Source organism: Hemicordylus capensis, chromosome 7 (genome assembly GCF_027244095.1).
Source record: "Hemicordylus capensis ecotype Gifberg chromosome 7, rHemCap1.1.pri, whole genome shotgun sequence".
NCBI lineage: Eukaryota > Metazoa > Chordata > Lepidosauria > Squamata > Cordylidae > Hemicordylus > Hemicordylus capensis.
This window is the reverse complement of record NC_069663.1, coordinates 32,088,985-32,112,857: the sequence shown is the minus strand read 5'-3', so window position 1 is coordinate 32,112,857 and position 23,873 is coordinate 32,088,985. Positions and strand designations below refer to the sequence as shown.

The 23,873-nt window shown below is 48.5% G+C and overlaps 1 protein-coding gene across 30 annotated transcripts in view; it reads left to right on the top strand.

Moving 5' to 3' along the window:
- The window catches only part of MACF1 (microtubule actin crosslinking factor 1), a 362,956-nt gene that overhangs the window by 149,758 nt on the left and 189,325 nt on the right, over positions 1 to 23,873 (top strand). For all 30 annotated transcript variants that reach the window (XM_053267998.1, XM_053268004.1, XM_053268005.1 and 27 more), the window contains 4 exons: positions 17,516 to 17,682; positions 19,511 to 19,623; positions 21,850 to 21,956; positions 23,642 to 23,761. In XM_053267998.1, the coding sequence (XP_053123973.1) occupies positions 17,516 to 17,682; positions 19,511 to 19,623; positions 21,850 to 21,956; positions 23,642 to 23,761 (507 nt within the window). The remainder of the gene's footprint in view (positions 1 to 17,515; positions 17,683 to 19,510; positions 19,624 to 21,849; positions 21,957 to 23,641; positions 23,762 to 23,873) is intronic.

Genomic DNA, 23,873 nt, shown 5'->3' with positions numbered 1-23,873 from the left:
GTATAGAAATCTCTAGGTAGTATACAGAATTAAAACATAATACAAAACATTTGAAATTCATAAAAATCATTATAGATAAAAACACGCGTTAAAATTTCAAAATTTGATCTCAGCTGAAGGCCTGGGTACGTCTTCAGGGTCCTCCTAAATAGGTACGTCTAATAGGTATGTCTGAATGGTCCTCCTAAAGAGAAACAAAGGAGGAGATGCTCTTATTTCAGCAGGGAGCACATTCCAAAGCCCTGGGGCAGCCACGGAGAAGTCCTGGTCCCAAGTCAGCAGCAACTGCAGCCGGACCTCTCCAGATGATCTTAATAGGCAACAGGGTTCACAAAAGTGGGGGTGCTCTCTTGAAGCATCTGGTTTGGCCAGCTGCCTCAATGAATCAGCCCCAAATCGCCTCATTCCATTCAGGCGATTCAAATGACATTTTGAGGCCCATTTTGCTTGGAAAACGGGCCTCACAATGGCACTTCCCCCACCTGGGGATAGCTAGTCTAGCAAGTGTGATTGGCGGGTAGACCCACCCTCTGCTCCAGGCTTGGTGCGTCAGCCCACCTCAGAGGATTGGTCTACCTGAGTAAGCAAAGGGTTGACCTACCCGCCGACTGCAATTGGTAGACCACTTATTCCCGGTGGGGAAAGTATCATTTTGAGTCCCATTTTACAGCAAAATGGGCCTCAAACTGGCATTTGAATCACCCAAATCAATTTGGATTGAATCGAGGGTGATTCTATTCAACCTCAAATCTGGCTCTTTGTTTTGATTTGATTCAGGGTCAAATCATTAACTCACCCCCAATTCGACCTGAATCTATTCATGGGTGAATCGAATTGCACATCCCTACTTTCTGAAGGTGACAAACAGGTGTACAATGGTTTAATCAAGAAATCCAACACTAATGCAAAATTAAGTGAAAACTCCAGTTAAAAGGTCAGAACTGATTTTTTTTAAAAAGCCACATCACCAACAGCCAAAATTCTGTTTCAAAAAGCAGCAGCTGAAAAATCCCACTGGAAAAGATGGGTCTTGCTGCCTGGCCAGCAGCAAAAGGGTCAGGTGGTCTTCTTGTGGCAGGGTGTTCCACTATCTTGATGCCATGACAGAAAATGCTCCTTCCCTCACCTGCCATGGTTCAGACCTACTTGGTTCCATAACCTAAGAAGTGGAGCTAAGTTGACTGTCAACACTTCCAAACTGAAAGGAGTGGGGCTGCTGAAGGCCATCCAGTCTTGACCAGACAGCCTCCTACAAACCTGACTGCAGAAAGTAAGCAGGGTGCGCTTAGGTGCCCCTAGAAGCCAAGCCTTGCCTTGCCCCAACAAGGAACTGCTGGGGGCTTAGTTCCAGCCAGCCCCATCTTCTCATGTGTTAACTACCTTGGGTCATTCACAAATCATTATAGCCTTATTCAGACATGCTGTGTATGTGTTCAAGTGTCTGGACACGGGTATCTGGGATTGTGTGCATGATGGTACAGCCGGCATTGGTGCCACTCAGTGTTGCAGGACTGGCAATAAAGCCAGCCTTGCAAGAGGGTGTGAATCTCTTTTGTCTCGTTTAGGCGCATATTATAGACAGAGGCGGGGTATAAAAGAGAAATGGGAAAGCTTGATTCTGCAGCCTAAATAAATTATGCAAGTGTTTATTTTGGTTTATATGGTTTGTTGGTTTAAATATTTTGCAAATGTATGCCTTGGCTACTCATGGCAGAGGGACCATGCAGAAATCCCCCCTGCAGAATTTATTCACTGCTAAAGAGCTTTAGCAGTTCAAAATGCAGCAGCTAGATTGGTCCTCGGGGTTTCTCGGAGAGATCATATTATTTATGCCTGTTTTAAAACAGGCGATATGTTTCCTGGCAAAATAAAAAGTGCTAATAATTCCCTTTAAAGGCCTAAATGGCTTAGGACTGGGTTACCAGTGAGAGCACGTTCTTCAGTATGATCTCCACTGCACATTAAGGTTATCAGGAGAGGTCCCTCTCAACTCAGGATCGGGCCTTCTCTGCAGCTGCTCCTGAGCTCTGGAATGCGCTCCCTATGGATATTAGAGGCTTAAGAGTTTTAACAGCCTTTAAAAGAGCCCTAAAACATATATCTTTTAAGCCTGGTCTTCAGTGAGTACTGTAATTATTTTAAACTGGTTTTAAGTTTGTTTTAATGAGTTATTTGTATTTGTATCTGTGTTTACATTTGTGAAATGCCTTGAGCCATCTGGGCAGGGAGGCATAAACATCTAATTAATAAATAAATAACTTTTCATAAGTGAGGAGTCATAGTTACTGAGCAAAATAGTTTTTCTTCTGAAACTGAAAATAAATATTCTTAATTTTGAGAACTGAAAATAGTCCAGGGCTCAGATAGTTGGGGGGCATAACATGGGAGCAAGTAACTGTTAGTCATCTAAGCTTGGGGATGTTTTCAGCTCTCAAATTATGAAGTTATCATCTTAAATTTATTTATTGTGGGCATGAGTGATCCTGGCGAAATGATATCTCCTGGATTCTAACACCTATGAGGATATAGTATCCTATTCCCCAAGTCCAATAGGAAGCCCACAATAATCAGTAACTTCCAGACTGCTAGCCATGTTAGTCTCTTGCCACAAAAATGACAAAGTATCTAGTTGCTCCTTAAATATTAACACATGTATTGTAGCAGAAGCTTTGTGGGCAGCTGTCTGCTTTGTCAGATGCATCAAGTATATCCTCAGCAGGTTGGCCGTGGAATGCGAAAGGTGAAATCTATGAAGTTTTTAAGCGTATATCCCAAAAGTGCCTTGGCCATTCACAGAAGCACTGATTGCATAGTCACCAGTTGTGACTCTTGTGAATGGTCACTGTGGTTATCTTCTGTCTCCCCTCTTCTTCAGCCACAGTGGCCTTGGATGATGGGCATTGTAGTCCAAAATCATCTGGGGACCCAAGTTTGAGAAGTCCTGGTATATATGGGTTAAGTTATATATGAAACTGTTGCATGCAAGATCCTCTTGCATTTTTACAGCTGAAATGGGCCACAGTCCATGAATGAAAGCTGATGCTATAATATATTGGTTAGTCTTTAAGGTGCTCCAAGACTTTGTTGTTTTTACAATAATAAATACAATACATGTTTTATTTCCTTTTGCAATGCGTATCGTAAAAAAGAAGAAGATATTTTCCCCTGCAAGTTGTCTTATTTATGTTGAACAGTGGTCTTTTACTTAATGTGTTTGATAGCCAGTCACATTTCAGTTTTAAGAGAAAAGTGCAGGTTTAACATGACAGTGCATTAAATCCAGATTTCTTTTAAAGGCTGCTTATTTTTGAGAGACATTTCAATTTACATCTGATTCAGATGTAAAAGGTTCAATTTTAATTGGTTCTAAAAATGGATTTTTACGTGTGCGAAATGCAGTTCTTGTTGTCTCTTGCAGAGAATGGAGACACTGTAGATCAACTTGGCTCCTTGAATCTATTTTAACGATTTAGTTATAGGTTCTCTCGTGTCTCTTCTGGTGTCTTGAGAGGAGGGGGCCTGTTCTTTTAATCTGAAGGGCCCAGAATATTTTGCCTTGCTGGGTTGAGGACATTCTAAAGTGGCAGCTTTTCTGTTTTCGTAGTGGAAGGACATTGTTCTCTCACTACATGCCTTCTGGTCTTTCTCAGGGATTTTTTTTTTTAATCATGGCATTTGCAAGCTGCCTAAATATGCTTTCTCCGTCTCAGAGCTTTTATCTCGCAGACCTTCTCAGCAAGAAGATTTGGTCAACCTCTCTCATTCTTAAAAAACCCCACACACCCAAGGCCAGACCCTTTTGCTGAGCAGATGCCCACCCCACAGTAAGCAGCATCACTGTGGAAGATGTCTTTGAAGCTTGTTAGAGAGGCGAGAGCAGCCATGAAATTATCATGATGCTCAGATCAGAATTGGCAGGAAAAAGGCTGGTGGGGGGGGGAGTGGAGCCGACGGTGAATAGCAAGCAAGGTTGCCAGATGCCGCTTAGGAAAACGATGTCTGAGAACTGGCGAGGTTGCCCTTACTTCAAAAGCATGGTGGCTCTCTCTGAAATGCAACAATACCCGCCGCTGGACTTTTATGTTGGTCTTAGCAGCGCAAAGAGAGAAGGCCAAGGAGCGCGAGAAGCTGAATCATCCCCTGACTCCTTCCCAAATGGCGCCTCGACTCCTCAGGGAGGCTTTTGGGTTCCAATAGAAATTCAAGCCTGCCCAAATGGTTGGGTTCTTGTCCCCACACCCCTCCTTTTGGAGAACGGGTGAAATCCTGCCTCTGTCATGAGCTCCCCATAGCAAGTGCAAACCGCCCCCCCCACACACACTTTTATCCGGCCTCTGCATTATGCTAGCCATACCCAGGTATAGCAAGGCAGCAGCTGGAGGCAAAACCTTGAAGAAAGAGCTGTGGAGCCCGTGAGGGTTGGCTGCAAATGGCCTCTCCAGGAACCAGGACCCCTGCTCCTTACGCGCTCAGGTTGGCCCTGAAGCAAAGTCTGTGCCCTCCTCCTCCTCCTGCTGACAGGTCAGTTGGAAGGAGACCCCGAGAAATGGGGATGAGGCTGTAGCTCAGTGGAAGAGCATCTGGTTTGTATGCAGAAAGCCCAAGGTTCAATCCATGGCAGTATCTCCTGGGCACTTTCTAGACTAGCTGCTCAACAGCAGCAAAATGCCCCCGTTCAGGCAAGTTGCATTTGAAACGTAAGCAGCAGGGGGAGCAGAGTCTTGCGGAAACTAAAAACCCGGAAAAACAGCAACTTCTTTACGCTGGATATATGACATCATAGCACAATATTTCAGCATAAATTTGAAACAAGGATCAGAAATGTGAATGGCACCCTGCTGTCAGTGTAGGGACTGCAATATCACAACACAGGAAGTGTGGAAGCACACTTCCGAGATCCGCCGTGACCCCGTTGCAGGGTGTAATCTGGAAAACACCCAGGAAAGGCTGAGAGAGACTGTTGCCTGAAACCCGGGAGATCCTCTGCCAGTCAGTGTAGACAGGACTGAGTGAAATGGACCAATGTTTGGTATAAGACACCTTCCTCTGTTCCTGTGAGATACAATTGGTCCTAAATTGAAAGGGAGTGGTGGAAAAAGTTGACCTTCACAGCATTCTGTTTCTTTTAAAGTATGAATGTATGTTTGCAATTGCACAATTTCACTGTTGTGCAATTCTGCAAATGAAATTTGGTGGGCTGTTTAAGGGTTAAAGCATTTGTTTTTAGATGTAGAGGTGGGTGTGTGTGTGTGTGTGTGTGTTTGCAATGAGAGAGAGAGAGAGAGAGAGAGAGAACAGGAATCCCCATCTCTCAGCTTGCAAAATTTCAGAAATGTGCTAAGAACGAAAAACCTAAATTGAACATTTTGAATTCTGCTTCAGTAAATATATCCAGTAAAGACACACCTCAAAATCCACCTGTGAATTCAGCGGAGGCAGATTCCATCCACATCCCTTCCTGGTTCTCCTGTTACTCCTTCTTTGCCTCTTCACTTTAATTCTTCCCTTTCTAATGAAGAAGCAAGATACTGATTTATAAAATTTGGAGTGGTGGGGCTAGGGTGAAAAGAGAAATGACAACCTACCCACCCGCCTTTTAAAAATATTCAAAATGCAGGGCCACCCACTGAAATAGACTTGGGCAGTAGGAGAAGTGCTGCTTCTCACAGAGCTTCATTAATGTGTGGACCTCATTGCCACAGGAGGTTGTGATGGTTTAACAGCCTGCCTTTTAATTATGCAGATTCACAGAGGTGAGATCTGTTGCTTGGTTAAAGTTAGAATGGCAGTCTCCATGCTCTGCTTCTAAATATTCGTCACATCGTATGGTATTCTATAGGGCTGGGGTTCCCAACCTTGGGTCCCGAGAAGGTGTTGACTACAATTCTCATCAACCTCATTATGGCAGGGGATGATGAGAATTGTAGTCCATTGTAGTTCAAGCTGGGGTGGGGACCTAGAGTTGGGAGCTCTCTTCCCATGAACCCCTGTTCTAGACAAACGGGAAAGAATGCGTTCTGGAGGATGTGAGGTTCTTTGGGTGAGATGTGGGAGAAGATAACACGTGAGCACCGTAAGCTCAGATATTCCCCTTAGGGGACAGACCACTCTGGGAAGAGCACCTGCACGCTTGAATGCCTCTCCCATTCAAATGCAAACCGGGACAGACCCTGCTTAGCCAAGGGGACAAGGCAGGCTTCCTGCCCCATGCCTGGCTCTTCTCCCTTGTTGGGGGTTCTGACCCGTCAAGCATCTGCGGTGACGTATCTGCTTTTCCTTTCAAGTGGCACAGAACTGCTGTTGTGGGAATGAGGAGGATGTTCTAACTAGCTTGCTCTCCCTAAAAAGGACAGCGTAGCTTTTGAGCAGGTGAAGCTCCCGGTCTTGGTGGGTTCTTGGGGTCCAGAGGATCCATGAGTCCCTCCCCCCACCCCCACCCCACTTCCAGTTAGGACCTCTGCCAGTTGGCGGCAGCGGCTGATTCTCCCTGTGTTTAGCAACTGCCACCCGGGCGTCTGACAGGGTGTGTGACCAGGCAGGTGAGCTGTGGCCAGGTGGTTGCTACATTGCTGGGCTGCCTTGGACCCGGTGTCCCCTCTAGCAGGGATTCCCAGAGGTTGTGGACTGCAACTCCCATGACCCCCAAGCAAGAGCCATTGCAGCTGGGGATTCTGGGAGTTGTAGTCCACAACCTCTGGGGAATCCCTGCTAGAGGGAACACTGCTTGGAACGACATCCCCGAAGGTGACCTCCTGTTGGGCCATGCCAGGCTCCCTTGGCGCTGGGGGGCACGGCCCCTCTCAGGCTTGTTTGCAGGCCTGAGCCTCACGCAACGCGAAAAGAGGGGGTGGGCCGGCCGGCTGGGGTCTCCAGTTGGTGGCAGCCCCCTGCGACGTGCCTGGCCATGCCCACCGCCCTGCTGGGCTTGCTTCTGAGGCTTCTGTTGATGTGCTGATCTCACATCTTAGCCCAGTGGCTAGCAGGCCCCAGAACCCGAGGAGGTATATTAGGGACGTGGCAAGGAGAATCGCGGGCTGGCTGGAATTAGGGAAGCCCCTGGTTTGAGAGGCTCACGGGAGCCTTTTAAGGCCCACATGACTTGGGGTTGGGGGGCCTGGCTATTTGAAGGAAGAGCCGTTTCGGTTCTTCTGAGCCTAGCAGGGGTTAAAGCCTGAAGCAGCCGACAAAAAACTGGCTTTTCTGTATGATGAGCGCGTTGGACTCTGGGGAGGAGGGAAGTGATCCGCAGAATACGAATGGCACGGCTGCTTCCCCTTGGCTGCACGGAGGAGAGGGGGAGAGGGGTGCTTTCACAACGACGCTCCTTTTTACTTTCCTCCCAGGCAAGCGTCTGTATGCAGTTGCCCCAGTGCGGAGAGGCCCGGCTGGAGATATTTCCCTTTCTAGCAGAAATCAGGAAGAGCTTTTAGCAACGGGAGGTGTCTGGAAGGGTCTTCCCGGCAGAACTGTGAGAGCAGCAGCACACCTCAGTGGGAGAGGAGAGCTGGTCTTGTGGTAGCAAGCAGGACTTCTCCCCTTAGCTAAGCAGGGTCTGCCCTGGTTGCATATGAAAGGGAGACTTGATGTGTGAGCTCTGGAAGATATTCCCCTCAGGGGATGGAGCCACTCTGGGAAGAGCATCTAGGAGGTTCCAAGTTCCCTCCCTGGTGGCATCTCCAGGATAGGGCTGAGAGAGACCCCTGCCTGCAACTTTGGAGAGGCCGCTGCCAGTCTGTGAAGACAGTACTGAGCTAGATAGACCAATGATCTGACTCAGTATATGGCAGCTTCCTATGATTCACTGGGTGCTGGAAACCACTGGTCCTAATGAGCCGGGAAGTTGGGGTGTGTGTGTGTGTGTGCCAGAGGAAGCAGCTCGGTTCCTCTCTCTCTCTCCTGCCCTGCCCTGCCCAAGGTCAGCACTGCCTGTAGAGCTCTACCTGATGAATGGCCAGCCCCAGGCAGTGTGGGTGAGAGAGAGAGAGGAGCACCCCGAGTTGCCTCCTTTGGCGCCCACCCCCCGGCTTATTTGGATGAGCTACTCCTGCTGGGTGTATTGATGGCAAGCTACCTCTTCATTGTTCCTTGGGTCGATCACCAGTCCCATTTTGCACCCTGTAACCCGTCTGGAGGTTCTCCCATCATATCCTCCCAACAGGCTAGTCTGAGGGACGGAGATGTTCACAGGAAAAGATTGTTGAACCACACATGGGACACACAACTGGGAGTGTGTGGGAATGGGGGCAGGCGGTAAGGCTTTCCTCGTGCCCCCTGCTTTCTCCACTGGACGTCACCCCACTGCAAAGCTGTTTTTTGCTCCCAGGGTGACTATTGAACTCTGCAAACAGCCATTTCTGGAGGAAACAGAGGAAAGGGTTTTCAGTGGGAAATGCCATGAGCGGGGGATGGGTTAACTTTGCCCTCTCTGTACATCAGGATCGGGCCTCTGTGCTGCTTTTAACAACACCAGATCAAATGTCTTTATTATGGTCTTTGACCAGCAAGTCAGAAATACAAAAAACCCCATACAATATACAATAGTAAATACTAAACTGCTGCATCTCATGTATTCTAAGCAAGAGCTCTTCTTGGTAGTAGGCAAAGACTCCTGCTAACTGGGCAAAGAGGCCCCTTCTTAATGTGGTGATTCTCTTTATTGAGCAGGGGGAGAGTAACTGGCCCTATCCGTCCCCAGCACAGGACCCCAGCAGTGACTGTTGCTGGCGTCTATCTTAAGTTTCTTTTTAGATTGTGAGCCCTTTGGGGACAGGGAGCCTTTCTTTTCTTTCTTTTCTTTTCTTTGTTGTTTCTCTATGCAAACTGCTTTGGAAACATTTGTTGAAAAGCGGTATATAAATATTTGTTGATATCAAATATCTGTTGATATAAGCTCTAGCTTTTTTACCCCTGTTATCTAAAACGTACGCTTACATTACATATATAACAATAAACAATGACCTTTATCCAGTTTCAGTTCTTAACAATAGGGCACAGAAGCCCCTTGACCCTCATGGGGGAGCCGCCATGCTCCTGATGGGCCACCTTTAGAACAAGGGCAGAGGAGCGGGTAAAGTGCCTCTGTGAGCTGGGGATGGAGGCGGGCGGGCGGGCAGCAGCAGCAGCAGCAGCGGTCAGCCCAGAACTTGTACGCAGCTCCAGAGTGAGGGTGCAGGGGAAGCGCCCCCTGGGCCTCCTGCCTCCGTCCTCGGTGCGCAGAGGAGCATTCTGCCCCTGCCAGCTTGCTTGTTGAATTCCCTCCCACGGTGGCCAGGCGGGGCGTGGGCAGCTCCCGTTAGGGCCTAGAAATCCTGGCGAGGGCAGCCGTGCTGCTGCTTCCTGGGAGCCTCTGCTGTAGCCCGGAGAGAGGGTGACGTGCCCAGGGCAAGGCCACCAGTTGAGCTCTGGGGAGGGGCTCGGCAGGTGGATTTCCCTGGCCCCGATCCCCCGTGGGGGCTGACTGGTGCCCTGCCTCTGTGGCACTGACTCTGGTTTCCCGTGGCTGAATCTCAAACTGCAAAGATGACCTCGACATCCAGTTGCTCTGCTGGCGCTGAACCTTACGGTGGGTGTGTGGGCCGAGCTCACGTTAGGAGCTCCTCGAATCAAGCAGTGTATAAACTGGCTCTGAGTTGTCGGGTACAGAAGGAGGTGTCCCTACCCCCCCCCCCCGCAATGCCAGCTTTTTGTGTCTCTTCTTGGGCCTCTCTCCGTTTCTCTGGACAGGGCTTTGGGTTGCTTCAGATAAAGTTCTTGTTTGCCTTGCTCCCTGGCAGGCTGCCCTGGGTGGTACTTCAGGTTCGGCCTTCCCCCTGCAGTGCAGGGCAAGGCCCTCTGTGCATGCTCAGAGGCGCTCTCCTTACCTTGTGCATTCCAGGGGTGCCTGTTGGAATCCCAATGTGCCCAAGAGGCAGTGAAAGCAAGGGCTTCCTACCCGCCCCCACCAAACCCCACTGCAAGCAACCAGGGTCCTGCAGCCCCCATGGAGCCCAGAAGGCATGGCAGCTAGTGGTGACCTGTGTCCGCTCTCTCCTGCGCTCACTGGTGGCTGTCATGGTGATGCCGCGGGTGGGTGGGTGGGGTTCCCAAACGCTCTCACCCGTTGGCATGTGATGGCCGTCTTTCAGCCTGCGGAGAGCAAAGCTGGAGGGGTCGAGGGGCTCGTCTCTGACCTCGCCCCTGGCTTAGGAGGCTTGCAAGGCAGTCTTGGTACCTTCAGAGCCCAGGGTGGCCTTAGACCTGCCTACCGTTGCAGCTGAACTGGATTCAATAGCGGCTTGCCCTAATGGGCGGAGGGTGTGTGTGTGTGGGGGGGGCAAACGAGGTGCAGGTGCCTCTGCTTCCAGGCAGCTTCAGTGGCTCCATCCCATCCACCACACCTCAGTGGTAAGGAGAGCCCTGCTGCCTGCAGGCTGGCCATTCATCCGGTTATCTGCGCAGGTCTCCCTGATGAATGGCCAGCCTGTGTGACTCTTGTTAACATCAGGACGTGGTGCAGAGAGGAGCCCCTGGAGCGGCCTGTTGCTGTATTTGACCGCCCCCCCCCCGTCAAGTATGGCAGAAGTGCTCCAAGGCACTCAGTTTAGTCCCAGTTATGGGTCCCCCCCACAACAAATGGGCTCTGCTGAAGCATCGGGGGGGGTCCCCTTCCAGCCACTCTGGCTCTGTCCTAGGAAGGGGGAGCCGGTCTCACTCTTTCCCCCCAGTCTTCCTCTGGCAAGTACCAGCAGCCGCCGCCCTGCGCTCTTCCTCTCCGTCGCTCTCGGGGTGGAAACTGGGTCACTGTGCCGGCCCTGCTCCTCCGTGCATCATTCCGGCCACCTGCGTCAGTGAAGGCGGATGGCGCCTGGCCCCAGGCTGGCAAGGAATGTGGAGCGGGGAGCCAGCAGGGCCTGGTGGAAGCTCTGCAGTGCCGGGCTGGATGAGGCCCAGGGAGGTGCTTGTGCTCTGCCTGAAGGCAGTTCTTCCCAGGGGCTGAGAGGGGCCTGTCCTCCTCTCCCCGGCACAGCACCGCACCCACCTGGTGGAGCCAGCAGTTGCTTTTTGGCGCTCCCATGTTGTCTTTTGGATGTTGCATTTGTCGCTCCAGGGCCGGCATGTTTGTTTGCTGACTGCAGTTGGCTTGTCCCATCGCCCCCCCCCCCGCAGCCCTCCTGCTTCTCCTCCTGAAGGAAAATGAGACCTTATAGGAACTTCAGCCCCCTTGGACAGCTTTTAGCTGGCTGTGCTCCCTGAGATGGCCAGTAAAGTCTAGTCTGTATCCCCAGGGTTTCTGCTGCGGAATGATTGCAGTGTAGGCTCAGTTCTAGCACTTAGCCATGGCTGGTTAGCACCAATTTGGGTCTGTGGTTTAAATCCTTTATAGGGAGGAGAGCTGGTCTTGTGGTAGCAAGCATGAATTGTCCCTATTGGGGGCGGGGCTCTACCTTGGTTTGCATTTGAATGGGAGGCCACGTGTGTGAGCACGCTAAGATGTTCCCCTTTGGGGAGGGGGCCATAGCTCTGGGAAGAGCACCTTCCTGCTTGAAGGCCCCAAGTTCCTTCCCTGGCAGCATCTCCCGATAGGGCTGATACAGACTGGAAATGGCATCTCCAAGGTTTGTTTGTTTGTTTATTGTTAAATTTATATACTGCCTTTCATTAAAACAATCCCAAGGCAGTTTACAGCAAAATTTAAAAACAAGATTGTAAGAAAGACACAATTAAAATATTAAGTTAAAATTTAAAACAAATCTGATTAAAAATTAAAAAAGCATAAAAGCAATACAGAGTATAAAGAGCAGCAGCAGCAGAAACAATCAAATAAAAGCCTGGGTAAAAAGCCACAATTTAACATGCTTTCTAAAAGCTGTGATGGAGACTGAGGAGCGAATAGCCACTGGGAGAGCATTCCAGAGTCTGGGGGTAGCAACAGAGAAGGCCCTGTCCTGCGTGCATGACAGCCAAGCCTCCCTCATTAGGGTCAAATGACAGTAACCATGGAGAAGCTGCTGCCAGTCTGTGTAGACAAAACTGAGCTAGATGGACCAATGGTCTGACTCGGTATATGGCAGCTTCCTAGGTTCCTAACCTTGGTTAAGATCTAGACAGAGAATGAAAGCATGGCTTAAGTTACCAAGCTTAGCCCCACCCCTAGGAACCATGTAAAGGGAGACACCAATGAGAGCATCATCTTGACATCTTGCAAGCAGGAAACCAGGAAAATGGATTTACTCAGTGCAGATATGCTTAGCCAAGGTTGATTCAAACTACAGTTTGCAAATACACTAACAAATGTATTGGTTTCTTCAAACTATGATTTTCTAGCAGGGTTTGTGGCCAGGAGGTAGCTATATTTAGCTAGCTGAATGAAATGTGTAACCATGGTTTGAAACAAATACAAACCATGGTTAAGTGCATAGAGCTATGTATGTTTGCATAGAGCTATCAAGCTATAATATAAGCTGGGGGTCAGAGGTGTAGGGTGGAAAAATTTTCCATGGAAAAATGTCCAAACTTTATTTTTCTGGTGGAGAAATTTGCATTTCTAACATTTCATTAGCTGATATCCAGACTAGCATTGCACACATGCAGCACTGCGGCTGCCAGGATACCATTGCACTATCGCCTGAGCAGGGGAAGAGGCAACTTACTCCAGTCTTCTCTCTAAGGCGTGCGTGTGTATGCACACTCTCACATTTTGTCCGCTCAGTTAAAAGGCTGAATCAGGCAGGTCCCACTCTGGATGCACTTGTGCACACACTGTTTACAAACTGCCACCCAGAACAAAACTCATTCTGCACAGAGATGAAAAAAAAATTAGAGGGACCACTGCTCTCAAGCTCCCTGTGCATCACCAAAATATGTCCCTGAGGGTGATGCTTGGGGGCATCAGAGGGAAGGGCAGATGGGTGGACGTCACCTGGCTGCATGTGCCCAGTGCTAGTATGGATGTTCAGCAGGGTGGCTTAAAATTCATTAGTAACAATGAGTGGATGCCAATGCAAGTTCAGCCATTTCAAAGTTATAAACCAACCAACCAAACAACCAGTGTTTTAAGTTATTCATTCATTCATTCATTCGATTTCTATACTGCCCTTCCAAAAATGGCTCAGGGTGGTTTACACAGAGAAATAACAAACAAATAAGATGGATAAGATAAGAACAAATAAATAAAATTAACAAGTTGTTCTGGTAAGAATTAATCTGCCTACTTTCCTTTCACTATCCCTACAACTGGATTAAATTTGGTCTAAAATGGTTAGGCAGTTAACAAGTTAGCCCACTTGCTCCTCAAATGTTCATGCATCCACCATCTTGAATTGGGGTGGATTATATCATCACAAATTATGCCGTTAAGGTGTCCATACAACCACCAAATTCGGTTCAAATCGGTTAGGCTGCTCACAGATTAACCCACTTGTGCCACAAATGTTCACATGCCTGCCATCTTGGGGTGGATGATGACATCACAAATTATGCCATTGAGGTGTCCCTATGTGTCTCTACAGCTGTAGCAAACTTGGTTCAGATTGGTTAGGCGGTTCACAGGTTAGCCGTAAATGTGTTTCATTGGTTTGAGTATTTTTTTTAAAAAAACTTTCCCTATAAAGCTTTGAATTTGTTTCAGTATAACAGTAAAATTAAAGCACATGAAGTGTCTTTATTGATCCCCACCCCCCATCAAATATTTCAGTTCAACAACTTGAAAGATTTTGAGATGTACTTTAGGAAATTTATATGGTGGTAGTGGGTTTTTTTTTGTTTTTGTTATTAAGTGTATATATAGGTCAACCAACATGCCAGATTGATCATGATCTGTCTAGGGCATCAGGAAAATTTGTATAGCAATTTTTAAATGAAAAATGCAGATTTTATGCAAACAAAGGTGAAATTTGCATGGTAAAAATTTCTGGGAAATCTTCTAATCCAAATTTTTATGGGAAACCCACATCGCTGGATGGGATACTGTAGGGCAGTCTGGCCTCTTTCTGTTGCCTGAAGCTGGATATTTTGTACCTGAAGCATCCCCAGCAGAACTGTTTGCAGACAAGGGTACCAGTAGATTGCACAAAGAATATGTGCTACAGCAGCAGTTCAGCCGTGCCCGACTCTCTCTGAGTGCACACTTCTGCTTGCTGCTTCTGTGTGCCTGGAAGGGGGCTGGGCAGGGGACGTGAAGCCAGCTGCATTCATCTCAGGAGGGGAGGAGGATGCTCTGATTGGCAGGGCGCTGCGGGTTGCTGGACAGATACTCTCTGAAGTGCTGGCTGTCCCTGGGCTGTCCTTCTCGTCATCCAACCAAGCTTTTATTACAGTTTTTGCAAATCCTTCACTAGGCAGATATTTTCCAGGCCCAAATGCAGCTGCTGCTTTTGGAACGCATGCTGGTTTTGTGAAGTTCTTGCTACCTTTTCCCAGCAAGGATAGTGTGAGCCGATAAGTTTGATATTTTTCAAAGCAGCTCATGCATTTAGATAACATGAATGCAGGGGCTCTCGAAATTGGGTTCCCAGATGTTGCTGGACTACCACCATCCACAGCCACAGTTGGGGGTGATGGGAGTTGTAGTCCAATGACATCTGGGGACCCATGTTGGACACCCCCATTGAAGCATTAAAAAAACCCAAAAAAACCCACACAAAGCATTTAAACAAAGGTCATTCATAAAAACCAGTGACCCAGCCAACCTAAAGCTTGCTCCGTGGAGGTCTTTGGGAGAGGGCCTGCTATGCATTCCAGCTTTTTGCTGTGGTAGGCTGCACCTGTAGGATGCCCTCCTTGGGAAAACCCACATGGTCCAAAGGAGCTGAGCAGGTGCCAAAGGAGGCACAGCTGTCTCTGCTTCCCAGAGCCCCGTTGGCTCCCCTCTCTCTCCCACCCCATGTGCTGCCTGCAGGCCGGCCATTCATCAGGCAAATGCCTCCGGGCGGCGCAGCTCTTATTAATGGCGAGGTGTGTGGGGGGGAACAGAGCTCTGGGAAGCAGAGGCAGCTGTGCCTGCCTCCTTTGGCATCCCCCTTGCCCTAGCTCCTTTGGACAAGCTGCTCCTGACCACCATTTATGGGAACAAGGAGGGTTAGGGTTAGTCTGCTAACCTCAAGGCTGAGAGCCAAAAGGTCGAGGGCCCCTGTGCTCTCGTCCTTCGGCTCACACCCCCGGCACAGCTTGTTCTTCTATAGCAGTCACCTGGAGGGGTTTGAGCAGAGGCAAAGAGTCAGGGCCCTGCCCAGCAGAATCTGCTGCTGCTGCTCTTAGTTTTATCTGTGGTGGTGGTTTTGTTTTCAAGCTTTGTTGTAGTTCCAATGCATGTTTACTTGTTTCACATCGCACAGTTATAGTAGTGTGGTGATTTGATGTATTCCTTTCTTTTAACAATATGTTTCCCTTGGGAGGTCTCAATGCATGGTTCTGCTCACGTTGGCATGCTAGCAAGGGTGAATCACACACCCATCTCTTGGGCAGTAACCCTGGGAATGTGGCTTGGCTCGCTAGTGTGGGTTATCTGGAGGCTGCACCGTCTTGCAACGTCTCTTCGCTGAACCATCTTTTCTCACTCAGGACCTGAGCTGAGTTTTTAGATGTGTGAGAGGTTGGTGGAAGTTCAGCTTGAGGACCTCTTGGCCTCCAAATCCCTAGCTCTCTTGACCAAGTCTAAAAACCAGGGTGCCTTCACTGTTTGGTTTTCAGGTGTGACACTTTCCAATAAATGCTGGTGCTGGAGAGAGAACTCCATATGGCCCCCTCGCCCTCAAACCAACATGGGGCACAATCTCCCAGGAGGTTTGCCTGCATAATTTCCATCTAAATGAATGAGAACTATCTATTTGTCTATCTCTATATAAAAGGCTACGCTGGAGGTGCCTGAAGTGCCGAGGAGGAGGACGGCTGAGTGCTTGAGCAGGGTGTGTGGAGGGGAGCATGGAGAGCAATAAAGTACTAGCATATAATAAAGCTAGTTCCATTTATTTCAATGGGGCTTTCTCGGAAGAACTTGCTAGTGAACTGTGCCCAAGAGTCAGACACCTCTGTCTACCCTAAGGGAAGAGAGCTGGTCTTGTGGTCGCAAGCATGGATTATCCTCTTTGCTAAGCAAGGTCCACCCCGGTTTGCATTTGAATGGGGGACTATATGTTTGTGCACTGTAAGATATTCCCCGTAGGGGATGGGGCCTCTCTAGGAAGAGCACCTGCATGCTTGCTTTCATGCAGGAAGTTCCAAGTTCCCTCCCTGGCAGCATCTTCAAGATAGGGCCAAGAGGGGATCTTGTCTGCAGCCTTGGAGAAGCTGCTGCCAGTCTGTGTAGACAATACTGAGCTAGATGGACCCAGGGTCTGACTATGTTCCATGTATGACAGCTTGCTATTTTCCATCCTCTTAGTTTTTCAGTGTGCCCAGAATTCACCACCTGAGGCCAGAGGTGCAGCTAAGTAATTTTACACCCTGGTCCAAATGGCCTTATGTGCCCCCCATCCCAGGGGCGTAGCAAGGTTGGGGTGGCCCCAGAGACAAGATTTTAAAATGCACCCCGCCCCTCACTGAAGCTCAGCTCATGAAGTAAAGAAATCTTAAATGAGGCTGAATAGTGGTAACAAAAAGCATTGTGTGTGTGTGTACACACACACACACACACACACCCCTCTATGTGCCACAATAGAACATCATCCTAAATTATTTTTCAAAAGGTTTTGTAAATTGTGGATGATGCAAGTCATTTAAGGGTACTAGAGAAAGACCTGCTGTTCTGGTAGCTCCAGGTCTTCACACTCACATCAGCTTCGGAGGATGAATACAACTGAAGGAAGCCCGGGCGGCTGCGCGGCTGGGGGAGTCAGTCATGTGACTTGCCTCTGGGTGCACCCCAAGGCAGTGGGCCCCCAGACAACTGTCTCCCCTGGCCCTATTAGAGTTCCGCCCCTGCCCCATCCTCCGACTCCAGCTCTCCCCACTGCAGTGGAGGCAGAGCACCTTCTGCTGTGAGCAGACATGCACCCTCTGTCTGCATCAGGGCGCATGTGTGGTCTTGCTGCCCATCTGGGTTCCAGGGCAGTCAGAAGCTCTGATGTGCCTTGGAGCCGGATAGCAAGTGTGGCGGGCGAGGAGGGGGGAGAGAAAAGAGCAGCCGTGGTTGACAAGTGGCAGGGGATGGGGTCGAATGGGGGCAGGACAGGAGCGATAGCAGTGGCCACCACCAGTGCCAGAAACCTCTTCCCTGTGTTGGCACAGGCACAATCTCCAAGTTGGTGACCACACTCATGCTGGTGCAGGGAGGAAATTCCTGGCACTGGTGGGCTACAGGAGCTCTGGTTGGGGTCCCCCAGGAGGTGGGGGGGCGCCTTTGAGCCCAAAGTCTGGGCCCAGCAGCAACACCCCACCTGAGGCAGCCGTATCACTTTGACTCATGAGAGGGTCTCCCTGGTGCCTTTTGCCTCCATACCCTTGCAGAGCACTCCCCCACCCTCCTCTTTCTCCTCCTCCTCCTCCTCGCAAAGTTTTGCTCATGGCACAACTGCAACCTAGCCGTGGCTTTCTTTTCCAGATCTCCGACATCTACATCAGCGGAGAATCGGGAGACATGTCCGCCAAAGAGAAGCTCCTCCTATGGACGCAGAAGGTGACAGCGGGTTACGTGGGGGTGAAGTGCACCAACTTCTCGTCCTGCTGGAGCGACGGGAAGATGTTCAACGCCATCATTCACAGATATAGGTATGTGGCTGCCTCCTTCCTAGTTCACAGAACCATCTCTAAAATGGTAACGCTAAAATGAAATGTCTTGTGAATATTCAAAATCAGTTGAAATTTTGCAGTTTGAATCCAGAATTTTGGATTTGCCCATTTTTAATTTTGAGATATGATTTTGAGGACAATTCAACAATCAGGGGTTATGTATAGTTTAAAATACTGAAAAATCTGTCTTAAGATGAGAGTTAAGGTGCTTACCATTTTCACTCTTTTTTTTAAAGCATGGAAATTGTCAGTTAAGTTGATCACCTTAACTTCTGCACCATATAAGTAGTAAAGACTTTGTATCATCTCTTGTTGACTTTACAAATGAGGCTCTATGCACCTACATTTTGCCTTGGTCTTTCAGCTGGACATTGGGCCAGGGAGGGATGTATCCAGACTCAAACAAGAGGGGATATCTTCTAAATAGAGAGGTGCTGAGCCGTTATCTAGAGGCCCTTTCCTTCAGTCTAGGGGGGTGGGAGCTGGCTGTTACTCAGAATGGTGTTACTGGGAAAGTTCCAGGTTCAGTCCTTGGGAGCGTTTCCAGGGTGCTTTCCAGACTAGCTGCTCAAGAGCAGCAAAATGCCTCAATTTAGGCAAGTCACATTTGAAGTATAAACAGCAGGGGGAGCAGAGTCTCGCGGAAACGAACAACCCGAAAAAACGGCAACTTATTTATGCCGGATATACAACGTCCTAGCTCTATATCGCAGCAATTAAATTCGAAACAAGGCATTGGAAATGTGAACAGCACCCTGCTGTCTGTGTAGGGACTGCAGTGTCACAACATGGGAAGTGTGGAAGCACACTTCAGAGATACATTGTGACCCCGTTGCAGGGTCTAATCTGGAAGGCACCCAGGTGGGGCTGGAAAACACTCTTGTCTGCACTCCGGAGAGCCACTGTCAGCCAGTAGCAGCTCATCCTAAGGAGCCAGGAGGGGAGCCAAAGGAGGCAGCCCAGGTGGCTCCTCTCTCACCCACCCTGCCCGAAAGCTGGGCCATCTGTAGGATGGCCATTCGTCAGGTAGAGCTGCGCAGTTAACCTCCTTTGGACTCCTGCCAGCCAGTGCAGACAAGATGGATCCAAAGTCTGACTCATCAGAAGGCACCTTCCTATGTCCCTGTGTGCTCAGTGGTGAGGACAATGTGTGATTGCCCCACAATTCTAGGGCTGAGGTCTGAGCTCCTGTTACCACTCTCTTGCTGGGATTATGATCATGATGATCTTCTTTAGTATTGTTATTATGAATCTGTAGCCAGAGCAAAAGTTCTCATAATTGGTTTGCATAGCAAAAGGGAGTGAGGAGATGGTTCCCTCCCCCAGAGGTTCTCGGAACCTAAAAAGAAGCCCAAGGGAGACCCCAGCAACCAGCCCCTGGGAGGAACACGGTGCTGGGGGTGGATAGGGCCAGCTGCTCTTCCTCTACAACCCCTCAGAGACCCACCACCTTAAGAGGGGCCTCTTGGCCCAGTTCGCATGAACACCTCACTTCATGTTTGGAGCGCAGTGCACGTGCTCAGAGGCACTCTTGTCATTCCATTACCTGTTCTTGTTGAGCTGCAATTCACACTTTGCGAGAGCTTTTGCTGGGAGGGGGGCATCCGCATGGTTTTTTCCAGGGGTGGGGAACCCTGCAATCTGATACCCCGCTCCCTGGGAGTATGCACCATTGCGTTTAGCACGACCTGGTTCAACCCAGTGGGGGGGAGGGGAACTGTCATTGTTGCTGCTGTTCCTCTGCAGCGGAAATTTCTGGCAGCAGCAGCAGCCTCTGAACGCCTTGTCCCTTTGCTCTTTCTTGCAGGCCGGATCTAGTGGATATGGAGAGAGTGCAGATTCAGAGCAGCCGAGATAATCTGGAGCAGGCCTTCGAGATCGCAGAGCGGCTTGGGGTCACCAGGTTGCTGGATGCAGAAGGTGAGGTGTGGGTGGGGTGGGAGGCAAGTCAGCTGGGTGACTGCGGTCGGTGACCCTTACAGTGCTACTTAGTTTTAGCTGTGGGGTTACTCCACCGTGGGGTGCAGAAGAACCGCCACTGGCAGTAGAGGAGCTGGCGAGTGGGAGACTGTGTCACGTTGCACACCGCTCCTGCTAACCCAAGGGAAAGGAGCAAAGTTCCTTTCGCCACGTAATGACTTCACACAGTGTCCTTCCGCTTGCACAAGAGCACCAACACTGGGCGGGGGGGGGGGGACCTCCCTGGATGTCTCCCGGGGCTCTTGGTCTCTTCAGATGTTGTGTTCAGGTGATAACAGTTCATGAAGCCCCAGGCTGTATTCTTAAGTTGTAAAAACAACAACCACCCTTTACCAGTGCTGCTCCCATCTCCAATTCATGAGCATTTCCCTTCTAATTGGAAAAGAAAGAAAGAAAATGAAAATATAACACTGGTTGACATAATTTGAGAGGAGGTGTGGCACATGGTGATATCACTGGGGACAATGCCCCCTCTAATGTTGTTGACTACGGCTCCCACAATCCCCAGCCAAAGGCTTCCTTCTTCTCTGTAACTTTTGTATACCTACATATACTGTGTGTGTGTATATATATATATGTTTATTTTACATATGTTTATACTGCCCAAAACTTATTTCTCTGGGCGGTTTACAAGAAGATAAAAACAAAACTGAAACATTAGTTAAAAACAAAAACAAGAAATTTAAAACACAACAATTTAAAATTATTAAAACAATATTCTAAAACAACATTAAAAACAATCAAAATATATGACTGAGTTGTTAAATGTGTCCGACTATGCAAGTATTTGGTTCTGATAATACTATCAGTATAAAGTTATGAAGACTGAAAACAAATGGTAATCAGCCTATTTTTCTATTTATTTCATCCCCTCGTCTATTTCTACAACTCTTTCTTATTAAACCCCCAATATTCCCAATTGCACAAAAACCTAGTTCCCACTGCACTTTTTTTTTTTTTGCCACTGCACAAAATGTGTCCAGCTGCATATTAGAATCGACCCTGAGAGGCCTGCAGACGTTGTGTCTGAAAGGTTCAATATGTATCTGCCTCACTGAGGAAATGTTAGGTGGCTTCCCTGTGTGTGGAGTGAGGCTTGCCTCTGAGGGAATCGGGTAGTCCTTAAAAACTGTCAGCAAATGTTCAGATGACGTGGGATCCTCCTTCGGTCCTGGACATTCAGAACAAAAATGGAAAATAGATATTGCCCTGCTCAGCTGATGCTTACTCAGTCGACCCTCTGATGCTTTTCTGAGCAAGAAATGACAAGCTAGAAAGCACACAGTTAATGGGGTCACAAATTGCTTTAAAAACTGTTGTTTTAGCAGCAACTATTGTGCTTTAAAGCCACCTAATGGCGTAGCGGGGAAATGACTTGATTAGCAAGCCCAGAGTTTGCCGGTTCAGATCTCTGCAGGTATGTTTCCCAGACTATGGGAAACATGTATATCGGGCAGCAGCGATATAGGAAGATGCTGAAAGGCATAATCTCATACTGCGTGGGAGATGGTAATGGTAACCCTCTCCTGTATTCCACCAAAGACAACCACAGGGCTCTGTGGTCCCTAGAGTCGACACCGACTCAACGGCATACTTTACTTTATTGTGCTTTTAAAAGTAAAGTAAGCAGAAAAGGCAGTTGGCTGCCCCAAAGAGCCTACAATTCACAGTTTGACGGTGGAGGTAACAGCACAAACTTCTGAGAGGATCAGGTTACCTAGCCCTTCCAGAAACACTGATGAGCATGTTGTTGTTTTTGAATAAAATAAATAGGTTGCACTGACTAACCAATTAAAGCTTGCAATTCTGCGGAAGGTTCATGATTCTGATTTTCTTGGATTGTAGCATTTCAGGCCGCAGGTCAGGTGGGGAGGACTGCATGTTGCACATACTCTCCTTGCCCATAGGAGATTAGCAAGGCAGGGAGAAGGATTCTTGGCCAGCCTTCTTCCTGACATGCTAGTTGCCGGGGGGCATGGGATAGGGGTTTTTTCATGGTGGGGCATTCAGACTCTCAGTTGCCAGTGAAGTGCAGCAGTCCGAGGAAATCTTTACCACTTGGTTCTGCTACATATGTAGGTGGGCTCAGTCTTTTCATGGGTAGCAGAATACAGTAGATTCCATTATCCTCTGATTGCTTTATTCCCCCGCTCTTCTCTCTCTCAGATGTGGATGTCCCTTCGCCAGATGAAAAGTCTGTAATAACTTATGTGTCTTCAATTTATGATGCCTTTCCAAAAGTTCCAGAAGGAGGAGAAGGAATCAGTGCCACAGTAAGTTCCAGCTGGATTCATTGTTGCATCACTCAAACTGCTTTGGAGATGGCTCTTAACCCAAGGACGGTGTAACCCTGTGAACCTGTCTTGGGAGGGACAATCACCTGAACTAAGCAAGCAGGGACCTGATCTAAAATATGGGCAGTGGGCTTCTGCAGGATTGCCTGCCTCCTTAGAAGAGCCTGCAAGAAGAGGGAGGGGAATGGTTGTCCTCAGGGGTAGAGCTGCAATTGAGTGATTGGGTTCAAAGAAACCGGACCCCCCCAGATCCACCCCTCCCCATTTTCTTCATAATCTCCCTCACTCTGAGGCAGTGTCCCCTCTAACAGGGATTCCTAGATGTTGTTGACTACAACTCCCATAATCCCCAAGCAAAAGCTCATTGCAGCTGGGGATTATGGGAGTTGTAGTCAACAACACCTGGTAATCCCAGTTAGAGGGAACACTGTTCTGAGGGGCAACGCCCATGGTTGTCCTTTTTGCAGCAGGCAGGACAAAAAAGCAGCAGAGTTGAGCCTGAAGTTTGCCCAAAGGAGGTTTGACAGCCACCCTTTAGGAATGCCTTTTCGATATAAAATGCATCTGATCTTGAGATGAGGATTGGAATAGATGGAATTTAGGAAGCTGTCATGTACTGAGTCAGACCATAGGTCCATCTAGCTCAGTATTGTCTTCACAGACTGGCAGCAGCTTCTCCAAGAGTGCAGGCAGGAATCTCTCTCAGCCCTCTCTTGGAGATGCCACCAGGGAGGGAACTTGCAACCTTCTGCTCTTCCCAGAGTGGCTCCATCCCTTAAGGGGAATATTTTAATAGTGCTCACACATCAAGTCTCCCTTTCATATGCAACCAGGGTGGACCCTGCTTAGCTCAGGGGACCAGTCATGCTTGCTATCACAAGACCAGCTCTCCTTTCCAGTACATTTGGCACATCTGGATCTCTTCAATTTTGGGGGCCCAATCCAAAACTTGGCACACTAAGCAACACAGAAGTAGCACTGGCATGATGGTACTCAGGAAGTATAGCAGGTTCCAGTTCTGATGTTTTCCCTCTGGCCCAGCAGGGGTTCTCGAATGTGGTTCCCCAGATGTTGTTGGACTTCAACTCCCAGCATCCCCAGCCACAGTGGCCGAAGCTCATTGGGGCTAGGAATGATGGGAGTGTCAGTCCAACAACATCTGGGGACCCATGTTTAAGAACCTGGGTCCGTGTACAGTTTTTATGTTTGCATTTTATATCATATTTAAATATTTAAATTTAAATATCATATTTAAATCATATTTAAAGAGACCCTGGTGGCGCAGTGGTAAAACGGCCACCCTGTAATCAGAAGGTTACAAGTTCGATCCTGACCAGGGGCTCAAGGTGGCCTTCCATCCTTCCGAGGTTGGTAAAATGAGTACCCAGAATGTTGGGGGCAATATGCTAAATCATTGTAAACCGCTTAGAGAGCTCTGGCTATAGAGCGGTATATAAATGTAAGTGCTATTGCTATTGCTGCTATATTTGTTTTCATATTTTTAGCTTAATACTTTTAGCTGTCATTTTTATTGTATGTTTTTTAACTTTGGTAAACCACCTTGGGGTTGTTTTTAATGAAAGGCGGTATATAAATTTAACAATAAATAAAATAAAAACCTCTGCTCTAACGCCTCATTCCTTTGCTTTTTCTGCTCTCCACAGGAAGTGGATACAAGGTGGTTAGAATACCAGAACCACGTAGAATCACTCATCTCCTGGATCAAGCAGCACACGATAACCATGTCCGGCAAATCTTTTTCCCAGAATCCTGTAGAGCTCAAGGTAAAGTTCGGGTGTGTTTTGTCTAGATCTAAAATGGTTCTTTACTTGAGCAGCATCCCTCCAGTGGATGATTTCTGGGAGCTCCCCCTGCTCCCCCAGGATGGCTTGTGTG